Source organism: Heteronotia binoei, chromosome 7 (assembly GCF_032191835.1).
Source record: "Heteronotia binoei isolate CCM8104 ecotype False Entrance Well chromosome 7, APGP_CSIRO_Hbin_v1, whole genome shotgun sequence".
Lineage (NCBI taxonomy): Eukaryota > Metazoa > Chordata > Lepidosauria > Squamata > Gekkonidae > Heteronotia > Heteronotia binoei.
This window is the reverse complement of record NC_083229.1, coordinates 59,060,924-59,082,475: the sequence shown is the minus strand read 5'-3', so window position 1 is coordinate 59,082,475 and position 21,552 is coordinate 59,060,924. Positions and strand designations below refer to the sequence as shown.

Sequence of the window (21,552 nt, the reverse complement as noted above, 5' to 3'; positions counted from 1 at the left end):
TTAAGACACAATCTGCAGATCACTATACGGTACCAGTCTGCATTAGTCTACATTTATTAACATGTGTGTTTAGAACTATGTGTTATTAGAGAAGAAGCTCCTGTGTTCTCATCCTAATGTATCAATGGATTAATATGCCAGTCACTTTTCTGTGCTACTGTCAACTTCACTACAAAAAGAATCAGACAGAAATGGTCTGTATTTGAAAAACACTTAGCCATAGACTAGATGTAAATCAATAGTTTTGCTCTGTATATGATTTTGTGAATCTATTTTGAAAATGAGTGGACATTATTCACATTTTGTACAATGGGTATGCAAAATATCTTGCATACCCCTTGCATCTCCATGTATCCAAATACACCTATATGTATATACACAACCACACAGCTATTCTTAAATATTCTATTACTTCCTTCTGAGTTTTAAACACAGACTGTGCTCTGTTACAGAAACATACTGTAAATACAAACCTTTTAGCGTACTCAAAATAACACTGGGATCCAGCCTTCATATGTAAGCAGAAATGCATACAAACACTCTGTATTCCAAATCAGACAACTGATCCACCTTGGGCAATGCCATCTATCCTGGTTGGCATTTGAGGTCTCAGGCAGGCAAAGACATTTCCCAGCACCTGCTACCTGGTCTACATATGAAGCAGAATAAAGTGGGAACGAGGTGGCAGAAGATAATGGTAGCCACCTGGACTGTAGTACTTTGAACTGCAGATGAGGGATTTTCTTTTCTGAAGTGCAAGTTAATAATCCCTAATAAATAGTACACTAACACTGTGCACAAATTTTTCCGTATACATGCTGATTTATTTGTTCGTAGGAAGTTTTGTATAGAGGAGCATTGCAAACATATCACTCCTTTCCTACAGCCTGAAGAGCTACAGCTCCTTCTACCTCTTCAGGATTATACCACCTTTTTCTGCTGCATGGATAGAGAAGACCTGATATTTTTTAATCTTTGTTTTGAACTGTAGTTGCCAGGGAATGAGCATGGAACCTACTGAATGCAAAGCAATTTTATTACTACTACTGCTATTATTTATACCCACTTTTCTCTTCAAAGTGGACCTAAAGCAGCTTACAACATCATTCTTCCTTCTTCTATCTTACCCTTCCAACAACCACCCTGTGAGGTAGGTCAAGCTGACAGTAAGTGATACCCAAGTTTACCCAGTAACCTTCCATAGAAGAGTGTGGATTCAAATCTGGTTCTTCCATATTTTAGTCCCAAACTACTAATTGTAGAATGGTGACTTTATCTTATGCTCTGCTTTTCAGCCATGGCCCTTCCCCAACATGATGTGCATAATGTTGCTTAATAAATATTGATTTTCATAAAGATGTGCATAATGTTTCACATGCAATAATATACAAATACAACATATCAGTTTCTGCAGACTATCAGCTGGGAAAACACATAACTACTGTGCTTAGTTTATGAACATTTTGAGGCATGCTTTTGGAAATAGAATGTTGGACTAAAAGAATCTTGATCAAACTTAGGTAGGCAGTTATCAAGTTCTTATGCATACAATATCATAGACTGAACATCATCATTTTAATTTTGCCTACTAGCATATGAGATAACACATTTCTCACCAGCAATATGCACTGTAAAAAGATCACCATATTTTTGTTGTAAAGACAGCAAAAACTTGGAAGGATCTTCTCGGAAATCCAAGGCCTTTCCCAAGAAAGGAATCCAACCATTGATTAATGGAGGCTCTCCTGATCTCCTATAAAACAAAACAAAAAAGAAAATATAGTTAATTCATATATGAACAATGCCAACACAATGTCTTGGATTCAGTGATGTACAAGCAGAAGCATAATGGACTTAGTGCAATTCTGTTAGCACAAGATTTTGTGCAATATCTAGCACTTTCTTGCTTATATATTGCAGTGCCCTGGAATTGGTTGTGTAGGATCTTGCACAAGCAGAAATGCACATGGAGAATAAATATGATTTTGTATAAGCAGCCACCAGGGTTCTTTTTCTTGCATTTCTCCTTGCCCAAGAGCTCTAGTGCAAGATGAAATTTTGCACTGAATCCAAACCTATTAGCATTCTTTTGATCAGATACAGAGCCTTGGATCCAATGAACTGTGAAAACAGCTCTGTTCACAGAATATGTTTTCACCTTTCTGTTGTAGCCCTCTGTGCCTCCAAAAAGCTACTCTCAGAATAAGGGGACCTTCTGGAATAATGTGGCTTGCAGGCAATGAAGCAGGAACTGGTGGAACCTCCTTTTGGTGCTTAAGCACAGAAATGTTTCGGTACAGGCAGGTTTAGATCCAAGCCAGAAGTCCTTATCAAAAGCTCTTTGGATAAGCTGGTGCACATATGGTGGTTTTAAATCTGCAACGTTTCCCCACTAATTTAATGTCAGGAACATCCTGAAGCATGTTAAAGAGAAGCAACAAAGGAACTGACCTAGACTTGGAAGCCCTTGTGATTACATGCATGTCAAAGTAGCTGAGAATGCCTTTAGCTGGTGGCCTGGACCTGCCTGCTTGGCCGCTAGGCTGTTAAATGTACAGTTACATATTAACAGATTCCTTGATTCTTTAAGCAAGGTAATGTTATGTATGTTCATTGAAAAAAATAACATTAAGACAATAATATTTCTATTTAAACATGCCTAAACCACATAAATTAGGCTTTTTAATGGATCTGAATATATACCAATATATTTAACTATCTTGTTTGCTTTCAGTTAAAATCTTGCTTTGATTCTTGAATTTGATTTTACACATACAAATAGAAACCAAGCCTCAGAGAAAGGATTAAAACAATTAAAAAAAAATTAAAACTATGATAATGCAGCCCCATTTAGGAATGTGACCTGTACTATAGAACAATTCATTGTGATTAGTGTACCGGATTTGTTACAAGGTGCTGGTTATCACCTTTAAAGCCCTATATGGTCAAGGACCTGCCTACCTTAGGGACTGTCTCTCCTCATACATTCCCCAGAGGGTACTGCGATCTGGCTCTCAAAATCTTTTGGCAGTCCCTGGGCCGAGGGAGGCCAAATTGAAAGTCACCAGGGAAAGGGACTTCTCGTTTACAGCTCCCCACTGGTGGAACCAGCTGCCAGAGGAGGTGAGGGCCTTGCAGAGTCTTACCCAGTTCCACAAGGCCTGCAAGACTACCCTCTTCCAGCTGGCTTTTGCCTAATATGGAATTTACTGTAGAAGAAAGCCATCACCACGGAACAACTGTAAGATGGACAACACCGAGATTTTAACACCAAACTAATCTGTTGGTTTTAATTAGTTGGTTTTAGTGGAATATAATAATATATATTTGATTTGTAAATTGTTTTGTATACATCTTGTTTTAACTGTTGAAATGTAGCACATTATGTTATGCCATGTGAGCCGCCCTGAGCCTGGGATACAAATTAAAAATTATTATTATTAATCAAAATATAGTTACTATCTAAAATCTAATCAAAGTTCAAGGGATCACAAGCTTTACTATCACCATACATGGCACAGAAATTTATGTGGCTGGATTAACCCTGTCTTGACATCACATGAAATATAGAAGAGATTAAAAAAAAAACACAGGATTTCCCAATAGTTTTTATTACATAAAATTCCATTTCTGAAGGAATCAGTGTCTTTAAATTGAAGCTTTTGTGTGTTTTGTTTAGGCAAAAGGATGCTTTCCTCAAATGACAATAGCCATGATTCTGCATACTGGAACTACTAAAATCTGATCAAAATGTATGTATGTATGACTGCAGTAGCCAATAAGAATTTGTATTTTGTACTAAGGAATCGGACTGCAAGAATAAAAGCTAACATATTAACATATGAAGTGCAGTAAGTAAAATCTCTGGGTGCATTCATACACACTAAATAATGAATGTTGCAACTGGATTTTTACTGTATAAGAATAGCAAAATCCACTTGCAAACAGTTGCTGTGTAAAAGCACCCACTGATAAGTCAGGCAGGGTGGAACTAAGGGAGCAGCTGGACACCAGCCTGACATCCCCTTTTCTTTACTCATCCTTACTGGCCAGCTGATAGCTTTAGGGAAGCTTTTGCCTGCAACCTATAGTGAGACATGAGAAGGTAAGCACAAACCCCTTATGAGGTAGATTAGGCTGATAGAGTACCTTGCCCAAGGTCACCCATTGAGCTTCACTGGCAGGCACAGGATTCAAACCTGGTTATTCCAGATCCAACCATCTAGACACTAGATCACACAGTTTACAGTTTGGTATTCTGACCTAGCTCAATCTGGTCAGATTTCAGAAGCTAAGCCGGGTTAGTGCTGGTTAATATTTGGATGAGAGACCGCCAAGAAAATCCAGGGCCTGGATGAGGAGGCAGGAGATGGCAAAACATTTCTGAATGTCTCTTGCCTTGAAATCCTCCACAGGATTCCCATAAATCAGCTATGACTTGACAGCAAAAAATAATCTAAAAAACTGTAGCCTACAGACTGTAGATATGACATGGCTTGAAAAATTACAAGACGTTTCTCAGTTTCTATTGAACTAATATATGAGAGTTAATATGAAGTGCCTTGGATACAATACACTTACTAGTGGTTAATTCACAAAATGACACAATAAAGGGAACTTACATGGAAGCATCTCTTAACCATTATGGCAGTCCATGCACAGCCTACAGCGAACCTCTAGCTACTAACTTATTTGGATAGTTTTGCTGTTAGGTTTGGTGGTCTGCTTTCACTTTTAGAGCTGGACACTGTATTGCTTAAGTAACATTGTGACAGATATTTAGATAGCCTGTCTGTCATATTCTAATTTAATGCATGCAGTTTCTCCCTTCATGCACTGTCATTTGATCAAAAGCTGTATTCTTCACAGGTTTTCCGCAGGGTAGAAAGGACTCCGCTCAGATATCCAGGAGGAAATTAACTTAATGCTCCAAGTCTGTGAGATCACATCAGGGAGACATCTTGCCATCACAGAGATGTGAGGGGGTCACTGTTTGCTTCAGACATGCTTAACGTATTTAGCTTAATACAGCTAAATACTATACCAAAGCCCCATGTATTTCACAACTGTACAACAGTCCAGCTTACTGACCCGCAGTAGGCTGATAACGATAATGGAAATGCATCTTTATTTCTATCTTTGCTTTGCTTAGGAAGATGGAGGTCATTTTAATGACTTATGGCTCTCTGCCAGCTGAGCGGAGATGGTAAAGTACGACATCTATATATCAATAATAAAATAATATAGTAGACTCTATGTGCACATGAATGAAGTGTTTCACTGCACAACTGAAGTTGTATAACGCACTCCACTCGGTATATTCTATACTGTCTTCTTATTTCACATGCCCTTAAATGCAAAATCCTATTCAATACAGAATTTTGATGCAACAATGATGTAATTTTTCTTAGTGAATACTTTGAGGAAGACATTTGTTTGATAGTCTGAAAAGTACCCTAAACAGCAGCTGCAGCAAGGCATACCATGTAAAATAGCACACAACATAGAGGGGCAAAGAAGGATGTAGTTCAACTATAAATAATACACCTTTGAAATGACCTCTCAGAAGCCCAGACTTCATAGCCTTCTTAAGCAGTTGCACATCATAATTTCAGTACAGGTGTTATCACTAAATGCAGAATGGAAGTAACCCTGACTTTCATACTTAGAATATTAGCATTATGAACTCTCTGTATTGTAAGGATAAAGTTCCACACTTTTTTTTTTTACTTTTAAGACAAATATACAATTGAAATATTTAGTGTACAAGCCTAAAAGGAGAAATTATTTAACTTCAGTATTTCATTTCGAAAATAGCTGTTTGATACTTGTAACTATAAATAAACTAATGTTATTGTAATATCACCATTCAAGATACAAGCCCCTCCCCACCCCCATTTTCATATACATTTTCAGGTGGATAATATATTTTCTCCTGCAAATCTTCAAGACTAATCTTCGGGGGCTAGCCTTACAGTGGCTCTCCTCCTTTCTTGACGGTCGGGGACAAAGGGTGGCAATCGGGGGGGAGCTGTCGCAGAGGCACCCACTTCATTGTGGAGTGCCTCAGGGAGCAGTTCTCTCCCCGATGTTGTTTAACATCTTTATGCGCCCCCTTGCCCAGATTGCACGGAGGTATGGGCTGGGCTGTCATCAATACGCAGATGACACCCAGCTTTATCTACTGATGGACGGCCGGACTGGTGATGTCCCAACAAACTTGGACCGGGCATTACAAGCCGTGGCTGACTGGCTCAGGCTGAGCGGGCTGAAGCTGAATCCGGCGAAGACTGAGGTCCTTTGCGTGGGCTGCGGCGGGCCGGGAGGGGAGATCACCTTACCGGCCTTTGACGGTGCGCCACTGGTACCAGTGCGCAAAGTCAAGAGCCTGGGAGTGCTACTGGAATCCTCTTTATCAATGGAGGCCCAAGTAGCTGCCACTGCTAGATCCGCCTTCTTTCATCTTAGGAGAGCGAGGCAGTTGGCCCCCTTCCTGGAACGCACCGACCTAGCAACTGTGATCCACGCAACGGTCACTTCGAGATTAGACTACTGCAATGCCCTCTACATGGGGCTGCCCTTATACCGAACACGGAGGCTTCAGGTAGTCCAGAACGCGGCGGCCAGGCTGCTGGAGGGACTACCACGGTGGGAAACTGCACGGCCTGGGCTGCGGGATCTACATTGGCTGCCGGTTGTCTACCGTGTTCGCTATAAGGTGCTGGTTATCACCTTTAAAGCCCTATATGGCCGAGGACCTGCCTACCTAAAGGACCGCCTCTCCCCATATGTGCCCCAGAGAGCACTGAGATCCAGCTCACAGAACTTACTGACAATCCCTGGGCCAAGAGAAGCCAGGCTGAGGGCCACTAGGGAGCAGGCCTTCTCGGTGATAGCCCCTCGCTGGTGGAACGACCTTCCGGAGATGGTGCGAGCCCTGCGGGACTTGAACCAATTCCGCAGGGCTTGCAAAACATGTCTCTTTCAGCTGGCCTTTGAGATGGAACCCGACTAATTTGATGAATGGACAACTAGTCATCTTGTGGATATCACGACTACAGCAATTAGCACCTATTTTATTATATATTTAACTTTTAAATAATTTTTACTGTAACTGATATTTAAAATTGTTTATGTTGTTTTATGATTCATGGGATTCCCATGCCTGTCAGCCGCCCTGAGCCCGCCTCGGCGGGGAGGGCGGGATATAAAAATAAAATATTATTATTATTATTATTATTATTCAAGATAGTGTTCTTACAGGATAATTCTGGTGAGCAATAAAATGAGCTCTGACTCTCAAAAGCTTATGCTAGAATACATTCTGTTACTCTCTGTGGCACCACTGGACTCTCGCCTTATTTTGGTGGGCAAAGTTATTTAAATATGCAAGTGGGCATTAGCGTAATGTATCAGAACATATTCAGCTTAATCTGTAACTACACAGTTGGTTTTGAGGGGAAGAGCAAGAACATCTGGCTAAACATACAGTGTTCAGCTGTTAAATCATTAGGCAATTAACAACAGTGTTACTCGACTGCACTGCAGACTTTACTAGGAGCAGCAGTGAGCTAAGCGCAAACTGAACTACCCTGTTGAAATAACTGCGGCTTTAAAATGTTTACTTTTTGTTGGACCCTGTCCAAAGATTTCTTTTAAAAATGAATCATGAAGTCCCAGAGCAATGTAAGTAATGTTTAAAGTATACCATCTGCGCTAGCCTCTTACTTTTTATAAAAAGCTTAAAATGTACACATTGATTTATTTCATTTACACCCCATTTCTTGACAAAATGGGGAATGAAAGTGGCCCAAGGTCACCTGGGGAGCTCCTATAGCAGAGTGGGAAGAAGAACCTGACCCCAGTCCTACACTCCAACTGCTATGCTATGCTCTAAACAACCCAAAGTGCTACAACTGTATTAGTTTCTTTTGTTACTTAATTTCACAAAGAAAAAAAAGGCATCTCATCCATCTTCCCAGTAATTCTTGGTGGAGGACTTGAACAGGTAATTCCCCTGCCCCCACTGGAACACAAGAAATCATAAGTGTTCAACACCTGTAGTTGCATTTCATGAACATAAACCTTCTGTTTAATAATGTCTGTTTACAATCAGAAACAGACATATAGTAATCTCTTGTTTGGGATAAACATTAATCCAGATCTGTCTAGAAAAAAAATGCAATTCTACCATAACTAATCTCTATTGTGGCCTATTCTTAACATTCATCCTCTAGCCTCCTGTCCTAAATCTAGTAAATCCACTGGTGGATTGTGGTTGGCATCTGGTCTTAATTTAACTTTTGCAACACAAAGAACAATGGAAAATAGGTGATCCTGTATATGTCACCCTGCAGGGTACCAGTGATCCCACCAAATACTTTCAGTAACTTTCACTGGGACTATAAAAAGTTGAATGACTGAAAATGAACTAGGGACACTGCATTTCCATGGAAAAGATGTCTTCATGTTACACAACGTAACAGCCAACCATATAAAATATAATTGCTTCCTGTTCAGAAGTCAGCACTACACTCAAGCCTTCTGTTCCAAGGAATGGAATATTGCTTGCTCTACATACAGAAAATCCAGAAGTGCAAAAATGTTTTGTACTCTTTAAAAATCAAAGAAGCTTACTGGCAAAGAAAGGGGGAAGGACCAAGTAGTTGAAATAAGTGCTAATCTAAAATGAGCATCAGCTGAGACTCAGACAGAACCCACAAAGGCAAATGAGATAAAATATAACTATAATGCACATTACCTAGCTAGACACAGATAAATACTGGGTTCCAGTCCTCCTTGCATCTTCAGTAATGGCCAGGAAAAAAAGAATAGTTTCAAATCTGTTTTGATAAGATTATTTAAACCCTGGCACACAGTTTCCTTAGTTGGCTTAATTTTGGGAAACTGATTCATCACCCATTACCTAGTCAGGTAACTCAATCAAAAGATGCACAGAAACTGTTCACTGGACATTCTACTAGATGGACCAATAGGGTGGCCAGACCGTCCCGGTCTCCCGGGACTTTCCCGGTTCTGGCCCCCAATTCCCGGCTCCCGGGCTGGCTATACCGGGACCATTAGAAAGTCCCGGTATAGCCAGCGGGGAGCCGGTGGGCCGCGCGCGGGCGGGGAAGGCGGCGAGTGAGGGAGCCAGCGTCCCTGCGCGTGTGCACGGCGGTGTGTGCACGCGCAGGGACGCTGGCTCCCTCACTCGCCGCCTCCCCTGCCCGCGCGCGGGGCCCGGCGGCGGTGGCGGAGGCCGGGAGGGCCGCGGAGAGGCCGCCGCGGGTCCCTGGAGGCCCTCCAGAGGCCCGCGAAGGCTGCGGAGAGGCCGCTGCGGGTCCCTAGAGGCCCGCGGAGGCAGCGGAGAGGCTCCCGCGGGTCCCTGGAGGGCCTCCAGAGGCCTGCGGAGGCAGCGGAGAGGCCGCCGCGGTCCCTGGAGGGCCTCCAGAGGCCCGCGGAGGCCGCGGAGAGGCTGCCGCGGGTCCCTAGAGGCCCTCCAGAGGCCCGCAGAGGCAGCGGAGAGGCTCCCGCGGGTCCCTGGAGGGTCTCCAGAGGCCCGCGGAGGCAGCGGAGAGGCCCCCGCGGGTCCCTGGAGGGCCTCCAGAGGCCCGCGGAGGCAGCGGAGAGGCCGCCGCGGTCCCTGGAGGGCCCCCAGAGGCCCGCGAAGGCTGCGGAGAGGCCGCCGCGGGTCCCTAGAGGCCCGCGGAGGCAGCGGAGAGGCTCCCGTGGGTCCCTGGAGGGCCTCCAGAGGCCCGCAGAGGCAGCGGAGAGTATATGGGATAAGGCACTTTCTCAACTGTGCTGCATAATGCAGCCTATTTATTTTGTCCTGTTTGCTCTGTTGGCTCTATCTGCGCCACCTTCATCACTTTCGGAGTGTGGATCCCCCAGTGGGGTGGCCTCCCGACTCCCTCCGCCGGCTGTTTCTGATAGCCCTGCGCCCCCTCTTTCATTTGATATGTGTCCCGTGCGGGTGCCACCCTTCCGCCGGGAGATGCCGCAAAATGAGCCCCCTTGAGGCTTATGGCGACAGGGCTCGGGGGAAGCGAGCTAGACTGCTGTTCTTTTGAGGGGTTATAGAGTGTTTCGAGCCCGTCCCTGTGGCATCGGTCCCATCGTTGTGGGGCCCAGGGGGCCGGCGCAGCGGCACGCTGAAGCAGCCTGTCGGTCACTTCCGGGTTCCTGTTTTGCATCTCGACCTGTGTTATTAGTGACAGGCTGCTTCGGCGTGCCGCTGCGCCGGCCCCCTGGGTCCCACAACGATGGGACCGATGCCACAGGGACGGGCTCGAAACACTCTATAACCCCTCAAAAGAACAGCAGTCTAGCTCGCTTCCCCCGAGCCCTGTCGCCATAAGCCTCAAGGGTGCTCATTTTGCGGCATCTCCCGGCGGAAGGGTGGCACCCGCACGGGACACATATCAAATGAAAGAGGGGGCGCAGGGCTATCAGAAACAGCCGGCGGAGGGAGTCGGGAGGCCACCCCACTGGGGGATCCACACTCCGAAAGTGACGAAGGTGGCGCAGATAGAGCCAACAGAGCAAACAGGACAAAATAAATAGGCTGCATTATGCAGCACAGTTGAGAAAGTGCCTTATCCCATATACTGATGAAGTATATACAGGATTTGAGAACAAAATTGTTTCCAGCGGTGATATTTGGGGGATTTTTGGGGACGTCACAGGAAGTGCTGTGAAGTCACTTCCTGTTTCCGGCAGTGGCATTTGGGGGAAATGATGTCATTTGGGGGAAATGATGTCACAGGAAGTGATGTCACTTCCTGCTTCCGGCAGGTGGCGCGGGGAAATGATGTCACAGGAAGTGATGTCACTTCCTGTTTCCGGCGGTCGCATGACGTCACCGGAAGTGACGTCACTTCCTGTTTCTGGCGGCGCGCACACGCAAAGCGCGCGCACCCCTACCTCCCCCCCCCCCAAAGGTGTCCCTGGCTGGCCTTCAGACATTATGGCCACCCTACATCTAATGTGTATGTTTGGAGTGGCCAGTTTATAGTATAAATGTGTCAATCTTTCTGGAATGTGACATTCACCCTCACCCCACAAGAAGCCTTTCTGCAAGTCCTACCTATACAGACAAACCATTTTTCATCTTCATTGTAGAAATGTAGAGAAAAGGAAGAAATATTGAAAACAGCTGACCAAACTGGGGAGAAATGGCATACAGATATAGCCTTAGGAAGTTCCTCTCCCCACCAAGCCAAACTTCCTTAGTTGTGACTTTGTACAAAATAAGGATCATGGAACTAACGTGTGGCTTTCCATTCAACAATAATTGATGATGACCTTTAAGGCCTGAACTTTAAGGCCATATATGCACCAACTAAGCAGAAACTGCAGGAAGATCAACATGAAAAATTCAAATAATTAAGTTCCAAATAATGAATCCAACCAACCATCAGTGGAGGGCAAGCAGATTTTCCTTGTGGCTGCTGAAATGGATGCATGCCCAGTGGCTCGCACTCTGAGTTCTGCGGCCCCCAGGGGAGATGTTCCTTGCACATAGCAGGGGGCAGCAGCAGGGCAACACCGGGGTGGGGCTCCGAGTGGTGGTGGTGCTTTTGGACTTGGTCTGCTCGCTCCCAGACACACATTCCAGCCGCTGTCTAGGACAGCGAACTCCTGCACTTGGGACTTCCTGCTTGTCCGCCGTGCCTCTGCCCACCTGCCTGCCATTGGCAGAGTGGGGGGACTGATGGCCTCTCAGGTGCGGGCTTTCCGCTCCCTCACTTGGTCATGTGCAATGGGCTGGCCAATCCCGTGATCCCATGCGAGCCTGTGCCTCCCCCACCTTCGCCTCGGCAGCGGGCCCATGACATGCACCTGGGCGGAATCACCATGGCGAGGGTTCTCTCTTGCTCGTCGGGCTGCACTTCCCCCTCCAAGCGTGGCGTGCCGTCTCCCCTTTGGGAGCCGAATGTGGCCGCCGACGCTAGTTCTGCACTCGAGCGCAGCTACATAGCGGTTCTCTGCATTGGGCTACCCATTACATAAAAATACACTGCAGAAACTGCAGTGGGAAGGACAGATGGGAACTACCCTGTCTATTTTTGAAAAGGAAGGCTCCACCAACAAAATAGAACTATTTTACCTGGATAATAAAAGCAATATCAACCTTTTCCGGGGGAGGTGCATCCGATATTCCAACCAAAGTCAGTTAAAGGCATTCCAGGCTTGAATATCCGTAAGTAACATATTCTAATATTTAAGTGAGAGCGAATCAACACCACTGATCAGTACCTGCATGGTCCAGTAAGCTACCCATCAATAATAGTTCCATTGTGCCTGAATTCATTTTCAATTTATCAGCACCCATCCACTATTTTACTGACTCTGGGCAGATAATCAGACCATCCACTGGCTTGCATAGATCAGATGAAAAGAAGAAATGAAGTTTAGAGTCATACTGATAACACCTCACACCAAAATCCCTCGATTACTTCTGCAGGGTTCTGTGTAGATGTTAAATAGACATTAAATAGCATGAGCAACAAAACAGAGGCCAGCAGAAGCCCACAGCATAGCCAGGAGGCTCAGCAAGTGCTCCCCAGCAGCCAGTCCAATGCTAAACCATACTAGAAGATTCTAACCATGATTGTTTTGAAAACTGCTGATGTCTCTCTCCTAGCACAGGCAGTGGCATACTTAGCCTATATGGTGCTTGGGGTGGATAATTTTTAAGCACTCTCTCCTCTTTTTTTTTTTCTTGCTGTTGTCACAGCTGACTCATGACGACACGATAGAGTTTTCAATGCAAGAGACTTTCGAAAGCGGTTTGCCATTGCCTGCCTCCATGTTGCTCATGCTTAGTTTCTGAGATCTGACAAGATCAAGCTAGGTGGGGACTTTTTGTAACAAACATTAATTACTTGCAACATTTGAAAGATAAATAGTTGAAAAACAGATAGCTATTAAAATGTATTCAAAGGGAGGTTGGAGGCACATGGTCAGTGATACAGCATATAATTTACATGCAAAAGGCCCAGGTTAAATTCCTGGCATCTACTATTAAATGATCTCAGATAGCATGTTCTTGAAAAGACTTCCCTCTGCCTGGAGAACTGCTGTCAGTCAAAGTGCCCAATACTGAGCTTGATGGACCAGTGGTCTAACTCAGTATAAAACAGTTTCATATTTTCATATGTGCAAGAATTAAACACAAAGTGAGTAACTGTGTTGGTTGGAACAAAGTTTGAGTCCAGTAATATCAACAAAGTTTTATTCTGGGAATAAGCTTTCATAGAATCACAGAGTTGGAAGGGACCTCCAGGGTCATCTAGTCCAACCCCCTGCACAATGCAGGAAATTCACAAACACCTCCCCCTAAATTCACAGGATCTCCGTTGCTGTCAGATGGCCATCTAGCCTCTGTTTAAAAACCTCCAAGGAAGGAGAGCCCACCACCTCCCGAGGAAGCCTGTTCTACTGAGGAATCGCTCTAACTGTCAGGAAGTTCTTCCTAATGTTGAGCCGGAAACTCTTTTAATTTCAACCCGCTGGTTCTGGTCCTACATTCCGGGGCCACAGAAAACAATTCCACGCCATCGTCTATATGACAGCCCTTCAAGTGCTTGAAGATGGTGATCATATCACCTCTCAGTCACCTCCTCTCCAGGCTAAACATCCCCAGCTCCCTCAAGCTTTCCTTATAGGACTTGGTCTCCAAACCCCTCACCATCTTCATCGCCCTCCTCTGGACCCCGCTTGTCTATATCCTTTTTATAATGTGGTGCCCAAAACTGAACTCAATATTCCAGGTGAGGTCTTACCAGAGCAGAGTAAAGCGATACCATCACATCACGTGATCTGGACACTATACTTCTGTTGATACAGCCCAAAACTGCATTTGCCTTTTTAGCCACTGCATCACACTGTTGACTCATGTTCAGTGTATGATCCACTAAGACTCTGAGATCCTTTTCGCACATACTACTGCTAAGACAAGTCTCCCCCATCCTATAACCATGCATTGGATTTTTCCTACTTAAATGCAGAACTTTTATCCCTGTTAACATTTACCCCTGTTAAAATTCATTTTACTGGTTTTAGCTCAGTTTTCCAGCCTGTCAAGATCATCCTGTATCTGTCTTCTACTGTATTTGCAACCCCTTCCAATTTAGTATCATCGACAAATTTAATAAGCATTCCCTCTATTCCTTCATCCAAATCATTGATAAAGATGTTGAACAAAACAGGTCCCAGGACAGATTCTTGAGGCACTCCACTTGTCACTCCTCTCCAAGAGGATGAGGAACCATTCACAAGCACTCTTTGGGTGCAATCTGTCAACCAGTTACAGATTCACCTAAGGGTAACAGGATCCAAACCACATTTTACCAACTTGTCAACAAGGATAGTATGTGGAACCTTATCAAAAGCCTTACTGAAATCAAGATAAACGATGTCTACAGCATTCCTCTGATCCAGCAAGGTAGTCACTTTCTCAAAAAAAAGAGATCAGATTAGTCTGACATGACTTGAGAACCCCATGCTGGCTCATGTGGAACTGAGCTCGCTGGCTGCCCTCTGCATGCTCTGGAAGTGGGACTCAGGAGGAATTAAATGCCTCCTGAGCTCACTGGTGCTACGTGCTGCTTGAAGAGGGCTTGGAAGCCATTTGAGCCCACTTCCAGGTTCCTACAGACCTCACAAACTGTGGTTTGTGAAATTCATGAACCTTGAATCTTCATAGACCTCAATTTTTCTGGTCCATGCCCATCCCTAGTCTCTACATGAGTATAGCAGGGTACTCCTTGGAAGATTTTGACCAGCAGCTCCAGAAGTTTCTACCCCACCATTCTGCCAACAGGAGCATCTCAGTACTCCTGATATTTTAAAATAACAGTTCTACCTCTTTTCCTCTTAGTCTATACTCTTGTACTATTTGTAGTCAATTCCAGAAGGAAAGAAAAAAATTCTAAAATAAAAATATCAGTATTGAAACATATTTTCATATCATTTTAATCTTTAAATTTTCAGCATCTTCCTAGAATTCCTAGAAATTTTCAGCATCTTCCTAGAATGCCAATTCTGTTATGGACCCTCTGAAACACTTTTAATCTCTAATTAACAGAAAGAAAATAGTATCATTCATGAACTGAGACTGAAATGGTTTTGTTGATACAATAATGACTGCTATTGTTATGTAAAATCATAAACATCGTAATTTCAACTGGAAGGCCTCAAACAGCAAAATATGTAAAGGTTAAATGAATGGCAAGTCTCCTGTGTTCAAGCAGAACATAGATGTGATATATTACATATATTAACCAATTAACGAAAGGCAGCAAAAGAAATATTAGCTCTTTGTAATTAAAGGGACAAATAACATTTTTTTTAACTGACTGGGAAATATATAGGGATACATAAAAAAGCAGAAAGCTGACTTTGCTGTGCAACCCTGCTAGTTTACTTGAAACATATATGTATGTAATGGGACTGTGTTCCTAAATTACCAGCTAGCTGTACCACCTTCGTTCATGGTAGTCCTAACTAACACATAAGGTCAAAGACTGAATGTGGCAGACAAAAAATAAACCTATGCCATATACTACTGAGATGTATAAAATGGGCAAGCAGCCAGAAAATACATATTATGGCTTTACTTAATTGTTTCATAGACACATTATGGCACATTAGGTTAGCCTTGAGCCTGAGGCAGGTGCTAAGTAATTATTTCTTGCACCATCTTCTCTATTTTTCTGATCAACTGTAAGCATGAAGAACATCTGTTCTCCAAGCTGCATGTTTCCTTCAACTGCATGACAATGGGAATAATTTAATAGCAGCTGGAGTTACTGGTTAAATTCATAGGGCCACATCTGGTTTTGCAAAAACAATGGAAACAAGAGAACTAAAATCATGCTGTTGATGTACAAGTTTATCCCCATTCACAATTTACCTTCCTTAAACTCAGACTGGTTTGTGGTTATATACCATTTAGTTCCAGCGCAAAGTAGATAAAGTTTTTGCTTTAGTGGGATCACCAGGGAGTTTCTAGATGTTAATGATGTGCAGCCAGAATTTCAGCTTGAGGTTTAAGTGATTAAGCCTGTATGAAACTAAATTTGAAAACAGGTGGCCTGGTTGTTCTCATGCCTACTTGATCACATACTTGTTTGTTAATATACACTACATTGAGTTTTATGAACTACAGAGCCAAGTTTAATCGAGCTGCCTGGCTTCCATCAGGGCAAGAAAATGAATGAGGCTGAAAGAGTATCCACTATGTATATATAAAAAGAAAGCACCTAAAATTCCAGATACGTTCCTTCAAAGTCTTTTCCAGTCCTGTAATTCTCATTCTAATCAAGAATGTAAGAATTCTTCCAGAAGGTAGCATAGGTCAGTGCTGCTTAAAGCAATCAGCAGGCAATTGGATTGGGGAGTAAACTGAATGTAGAAAGAGCAGTGATAATCTCACCTGCCAACAAGGCACAGCCAAAGGATGGTCTTTTGTGATTCTGGAGCCTGGCCAGAAGAGACAGACCCAGTCCTATGAACTTAGCAAGGCAGTGGATATAGGCAGGATGGAGGACTCCACTGAAAGTATTTATCCCAAAGCCTCAGAGACCCATCTTAGAAGGAGGAGCATGATAGTGGGACTGGTCGCTGCTGTGCGGGCCAGAAGCAGCAAGTGTTACATGTGCTATGCCTTGCTGGCATGCAGGTCAGGGACTAATTGGTGAGCTTAAATAGCCCTGACTAGATGGGGCAGTATCCATCCATCTATCAACAGATATATCTGGGTGTCATCAGAAAACTGATGGCAATACAGCTTGAAACTCTGCCAGCTGGGCAAGGGGGTACATATAGATGTTGAATAACATTGGATAGAGGATTGCCCCTTGAGTGACACCACACACCAAAGGGTAATAGGGTGACATCCTCTCCTAGCACCACCCTTTGTCCTCATCCTTGAAGGAATGAAGTAACCCACTTCAAGGCCACCCCTGAATTCAAACATTGGCATTGGAGACTTTCAAAAGTTCTGCCTGTACTGTTATTTTCCTCTGGGGTGATGAAGGAATTGAAAAGAGGAAGAAGTGTTCTATATATGATACTATTTTCCGAAACATCCTACTAAAACACTTTGTTAGCAATCAACATACCTAATTTTCAACATGACTCTCTCCGTAGATACTTAAATCCAGGCATTGGGGCCATGGACAGCCAAGACAAACCTGAGGGGCAAAAAATGGGTTTATAGAAAAAAATCTGGAAACTTAAAATATTTTTTTTAACCTTCTGCCAGAATAGTAGGAAACAGCCCTGTAGCAGTAACAAATGAATGCCCTCAGAGGCCATAGTATTGGTAGAAAGAAAGCCTTGATGGCTGGCAATACTATGGCCTCTGAGGGCATATTTGTTACTGCTACAGGGCTGTTTCCTACTATTCCCTCTACCATGAAAAGACAGGAGGAGGGGGAAGGGCCATTTAAGGGCTGTTTTTGGCCTTTGAGGGAAGACTTCTTGGGTTGAAGCTTGTCAGCAACTCCAAGCAACTTTCTACCATGTAAATTCCATAACTTATCCAGGACTGGCAGATTCTGTTACTGGCCATTACTGTGTATGTGCCATGTCACAAATGCAAGTTTTGAGCAGTGATTAGAGTTTCAGACTAAGATCTGGAAGACCTCAGGTAGAATCCCCATTCTGCCATGGGACCTCACTGGATAACCCTTGTCCAGTCATATATTCTCAGCCTAGTCTACCTCAAGAGTTTTTGTGAGATAAAATGGAGAAAAGAATGACACTAGCTACTTAGGTCCCTATTGCAGTGAAAAGTGAGATATAAATACTAAATATAGTTCATGATAGTAAGGCATATAAAAGGAGAGGAGAAGGGTAGGGTTGCCAGCTTTGGGTTGGGAAATACCTGGAGATTTTGGGGATAGAGCCTGAGGAGGATGGGGTTTGGGGAAAGGAGGGACGTCAGTGGGGTATAATACCATAGAGTCTACCTTCCAAAGTGGCCATTTTCTCTAGGTGATATGATTTCTGTCACCTGGAGATCAGTTGTAATCCCAGAAGATCTCCAGCCACCATCTGGAGGCTGATAACACTAAAAGAAAATGTAAGGCTATGGGAGCTGCCCAGAGGATGAAAAATGGAAACAATGTGGGACCAGCAATACAGGGTGAAATGAGGTGTCCCATGCAAATCTTTGTATACTGCCACTGTGCAAATGGGCCCAGCAGCCAGCACTGCACAGCTCAGCCACAGTCTTCCAGGGCAAAGGCTGCCAGGGAAGTGCAGGAGGGAAAGCTGAAGAGAAGAGGACAGATAAAAGTGGGCTGGCTGGTAGGAAGGTAGGAAGAAGGATGCCAGAAAAGAGGAAGGGCTATGGAGGTTTTTAGGGAAGGGACAGATGAAATAGCGGGGAAGAGGAAAATGAGATACTTTTCAGGTCTCTCTCTTGTTAGTATACCTAATTCTCAACATGGCCCCATCTGTGGATATTTAAATCCAGAGACTGGAGTCATGAACAGAGAAAAGGCTTGGTTTAAACGAAACAAAATAAAAAACGGGCAGGCCCTTTCCAGGGATGTTTTGGTCTTTGAGGGAAGATCAGTAGGGCCAGGCCTGCCAGTAACCAACAGGAAAACTATCACCTAACTTGTCTGACTCAAACATGCCCAGCTGTTTTCTACTGTTTAACAGCAGCTGCCACATAAAAGCCAGCGTGGTATAGTAGTTAGGTTTCCAGATGAGGACCTGGGATACCCAGGGTTTGAATCATTACTTTGCTACGGAATCTAACTGGGTGATCCTGGGTTGGTTATATATTCTCAGCCTAACTTATCATAAAATGGAAGAGTGGAGAATTATGTAAGCTGCTTTAGGTCCCTCCTGTGGAGAAATGTGGAGTGTAAATGAAATAAATAACCAATAAATATAACACAGAAGATAGAGGGGCAAATAACTGATAGGTTGGCTGGTGGGAAGGAGAGGAGAAAGAAAGGAAATATAAAGATTTGAGGGTTGCTAGGAGGGAAAGAGGAATAGTGTGGGTAAGGGGATTCAGGGGAAAATGTGGTGCTCCCCTCAAGTCCTTGCTGGGTCTCCACTGTACAAATGGGTCATAATTTTCCCTTGTAGAGGCTGCCAGAGGAAGGAAGGAGAAAAAGCTGAAGACAGTGAGGTAGATAAAAAGGCAGGTTGGCTAGTAGATGGGAAACAGAAAAAAAAACAGGAGAAGCTATTGGATTTTTCAGGGAAGAGAAAGATGAAATAGAAGGAGAAAAATGATATGCCCCCCCCCTTATGTCCTTGTGGGTCCCCACTTGTATTTGAAATAATTTGCAGGAAACGAAGCTCTGTAAAAATTACACTGTATTGCTCAGATGCATTGTGACCTGGAGTTGTGTAGTTTTATTTAAATGATCCCTGCTCCTGATACATTTTTTTTCTTAACACATCAAGGGTGATAGAAGCTTCTTTTTGCTGTCAAAGTGATCAAAGAGAGTTTGAGAAAGAATCTATAAACAGATGCTGCCCAGTGACAAACCTTAAAGAACAAGACTGTGGGGCCAGATGTTTGAGTGACCTTCGGACTACAGAACATGTTGGCATGGTGTTGATTTAGATAGCTGTTGGCAGGGGCTTTCGATCCAGCAGCTGAAAAAAAAATCTAAATTATGGAAATTTCCCCCCTTCTTCTCTCCCTTAACTACAAAACCTGAAACTACTGGTCAGTGGGGCTGATGGCTGTCAAAGAAGTTGAATTCACCACACAACTCTGCCAGTAGGTATCACATCAAAAGAGAGTTAGCCGAATGAACAAGAAAATCTCCAGGCTGTGCCATTTTACATCCCCTCAACGTTCAACAGCTGTTTCTTGAGTGAATACAGATGCAAATTAATTATACAAAATGTTTTACATTTTCAATATTAAATACCATGTAAATATTGGTTCAACCTGCCATGCATATGTTATGCATATATAACCAATGCTTCATAGGCAGCTATTAGTAAAGGAATAATGTAATTACAAGACAATAAATAGCTAATGGATATCCACTAGCAAACATTTTCAGAAATTATACTCTTATGAGTATTTGGAAGAATTAAACAAAATGTAAACAAAAGGAAAACTGTTTAAGTCCAGAAAAAATACAAAAAAACATGACATTTTCATTAAAAATATTAGTTGTACTGTATAGCCAGGATTCTATCTCAAAAAATCTTGATTTTCACCACATTAAAACAGAAGTTTATATTACATAATCAAAACGATTTACATTTGTAATCCAAAATGTTAACATCATTTTCAGAATAAACTGCTACAAATTGCTAGAACAAATATAGAAAGCAGAAAGATTTTCTTGTATAACATTTAATGTGATTGAAGACTGTACAGTTCTTCTTACGCTTTTGGACGTTTTGTCACTTTACCTGGAGAAATATACACTGCTTATTCTGAATTGCTGCTGATGTCCAGCACTTGTCAAAACCACTCTCTGTCAAGCATTTCACAAAGTGTTGCAAAATGACAGATCAGGATGTCTGAATAGATGGAGCCCCAGGAAAAACAGAACAGATAGAAAATTCATGACTCTAAACTACATCAAAGCGACTTCTGTCAACATCATGTCAAAAGAAGAAGGGGGAAAAATGAACTGTTCATTTTAGACAGTTTTTTAATATTATATAAACACTTCTTCAAGTACGAGCTAAGTGTAAGGAAAAATTAACTTCACATACAGTATGATCCTCCATATGTGCCAAAAATATATTTGAAATAATCTAGGAATAATGAAGTTCCACAAGAAGATACTGTCTGGCAGTAAAAATCAGTGACATCCAAAAGAAATGTATGAAGTATCTATCAGTTTAAAATAGGACAAACCATCTGGCTATAACAAAATAGTACTCTTGCTTGTATGTTACATGGTTTTCCCAGAATCCCTTTGATTTATTTACTGTCAGTGAGTCAGATTTCCAGGATTAACTAAATAATCTATTTAAGGAAACTAACTGAGGAATTTTTAAAATAAAAAAAAAATAGAGAGTATTTCTTTAAGTTAGAGCTTCCAAAAATATTTTTGTTCCTCTTTATATACACTGTTAACCTGGGATGGTCAACTTCCCAAAGATCTGCCATCAGAGTACTAGCTGAGCACCAGCCTGCTTAGGATTTAGGAAGTACAAGGTTAGGAACCTTCATATGTTCTTGTTTCTTTCAAATGGAACCTCTTAATAATACCCATAATATGCTCTTCATATGAACATATGAAGCTGCCTTATACTGAATCAGACCCTTGGTCCATCACAGTATTGTCTACTCAGACTGGCAGCGGCTCTCCAGGTTCTCAAGCTGAGGTTTTTCACACCTACTTGCCTGGACCCTTTTTTAGTTGGAGATGCCGGGGATTGAACCTGGGACCTTCTGCTTCCCAAGCAGATGCTCTACCACTGAGCCACCATCCCTCCCCATTTGTAAGTCAAAGATCTTTGTTTTTAATAAAGATTTATTTAAAAAAAATAAATGAGGAATGGGACCTCAGACATTTATTTTTAAAAAAT

General features: G+C 43.0%; 1 protein-coding gene across 1 annotated transcript in view; it reads right to left on the bottom strand.

The window, feature by feature from the left end:
- Positions 1–21,552, bottom strand: part of LOC132575176 (cytochrome P450 7B1) — a 157,152-nt gene that overhangs the window by 26,031 nt on the left and 109,569 nt on the right. The window contains exon 2 of the mRNA XM_060243702.1: positions 1,617–1,750. Within this exon, the coding sequence (XP_060099685.1) occupies positions 1,617–1,750 (134 nt within the window). The remainder of the gene's footprint in view (positions 1–1,616; positions 1,751–21,552) is intronic.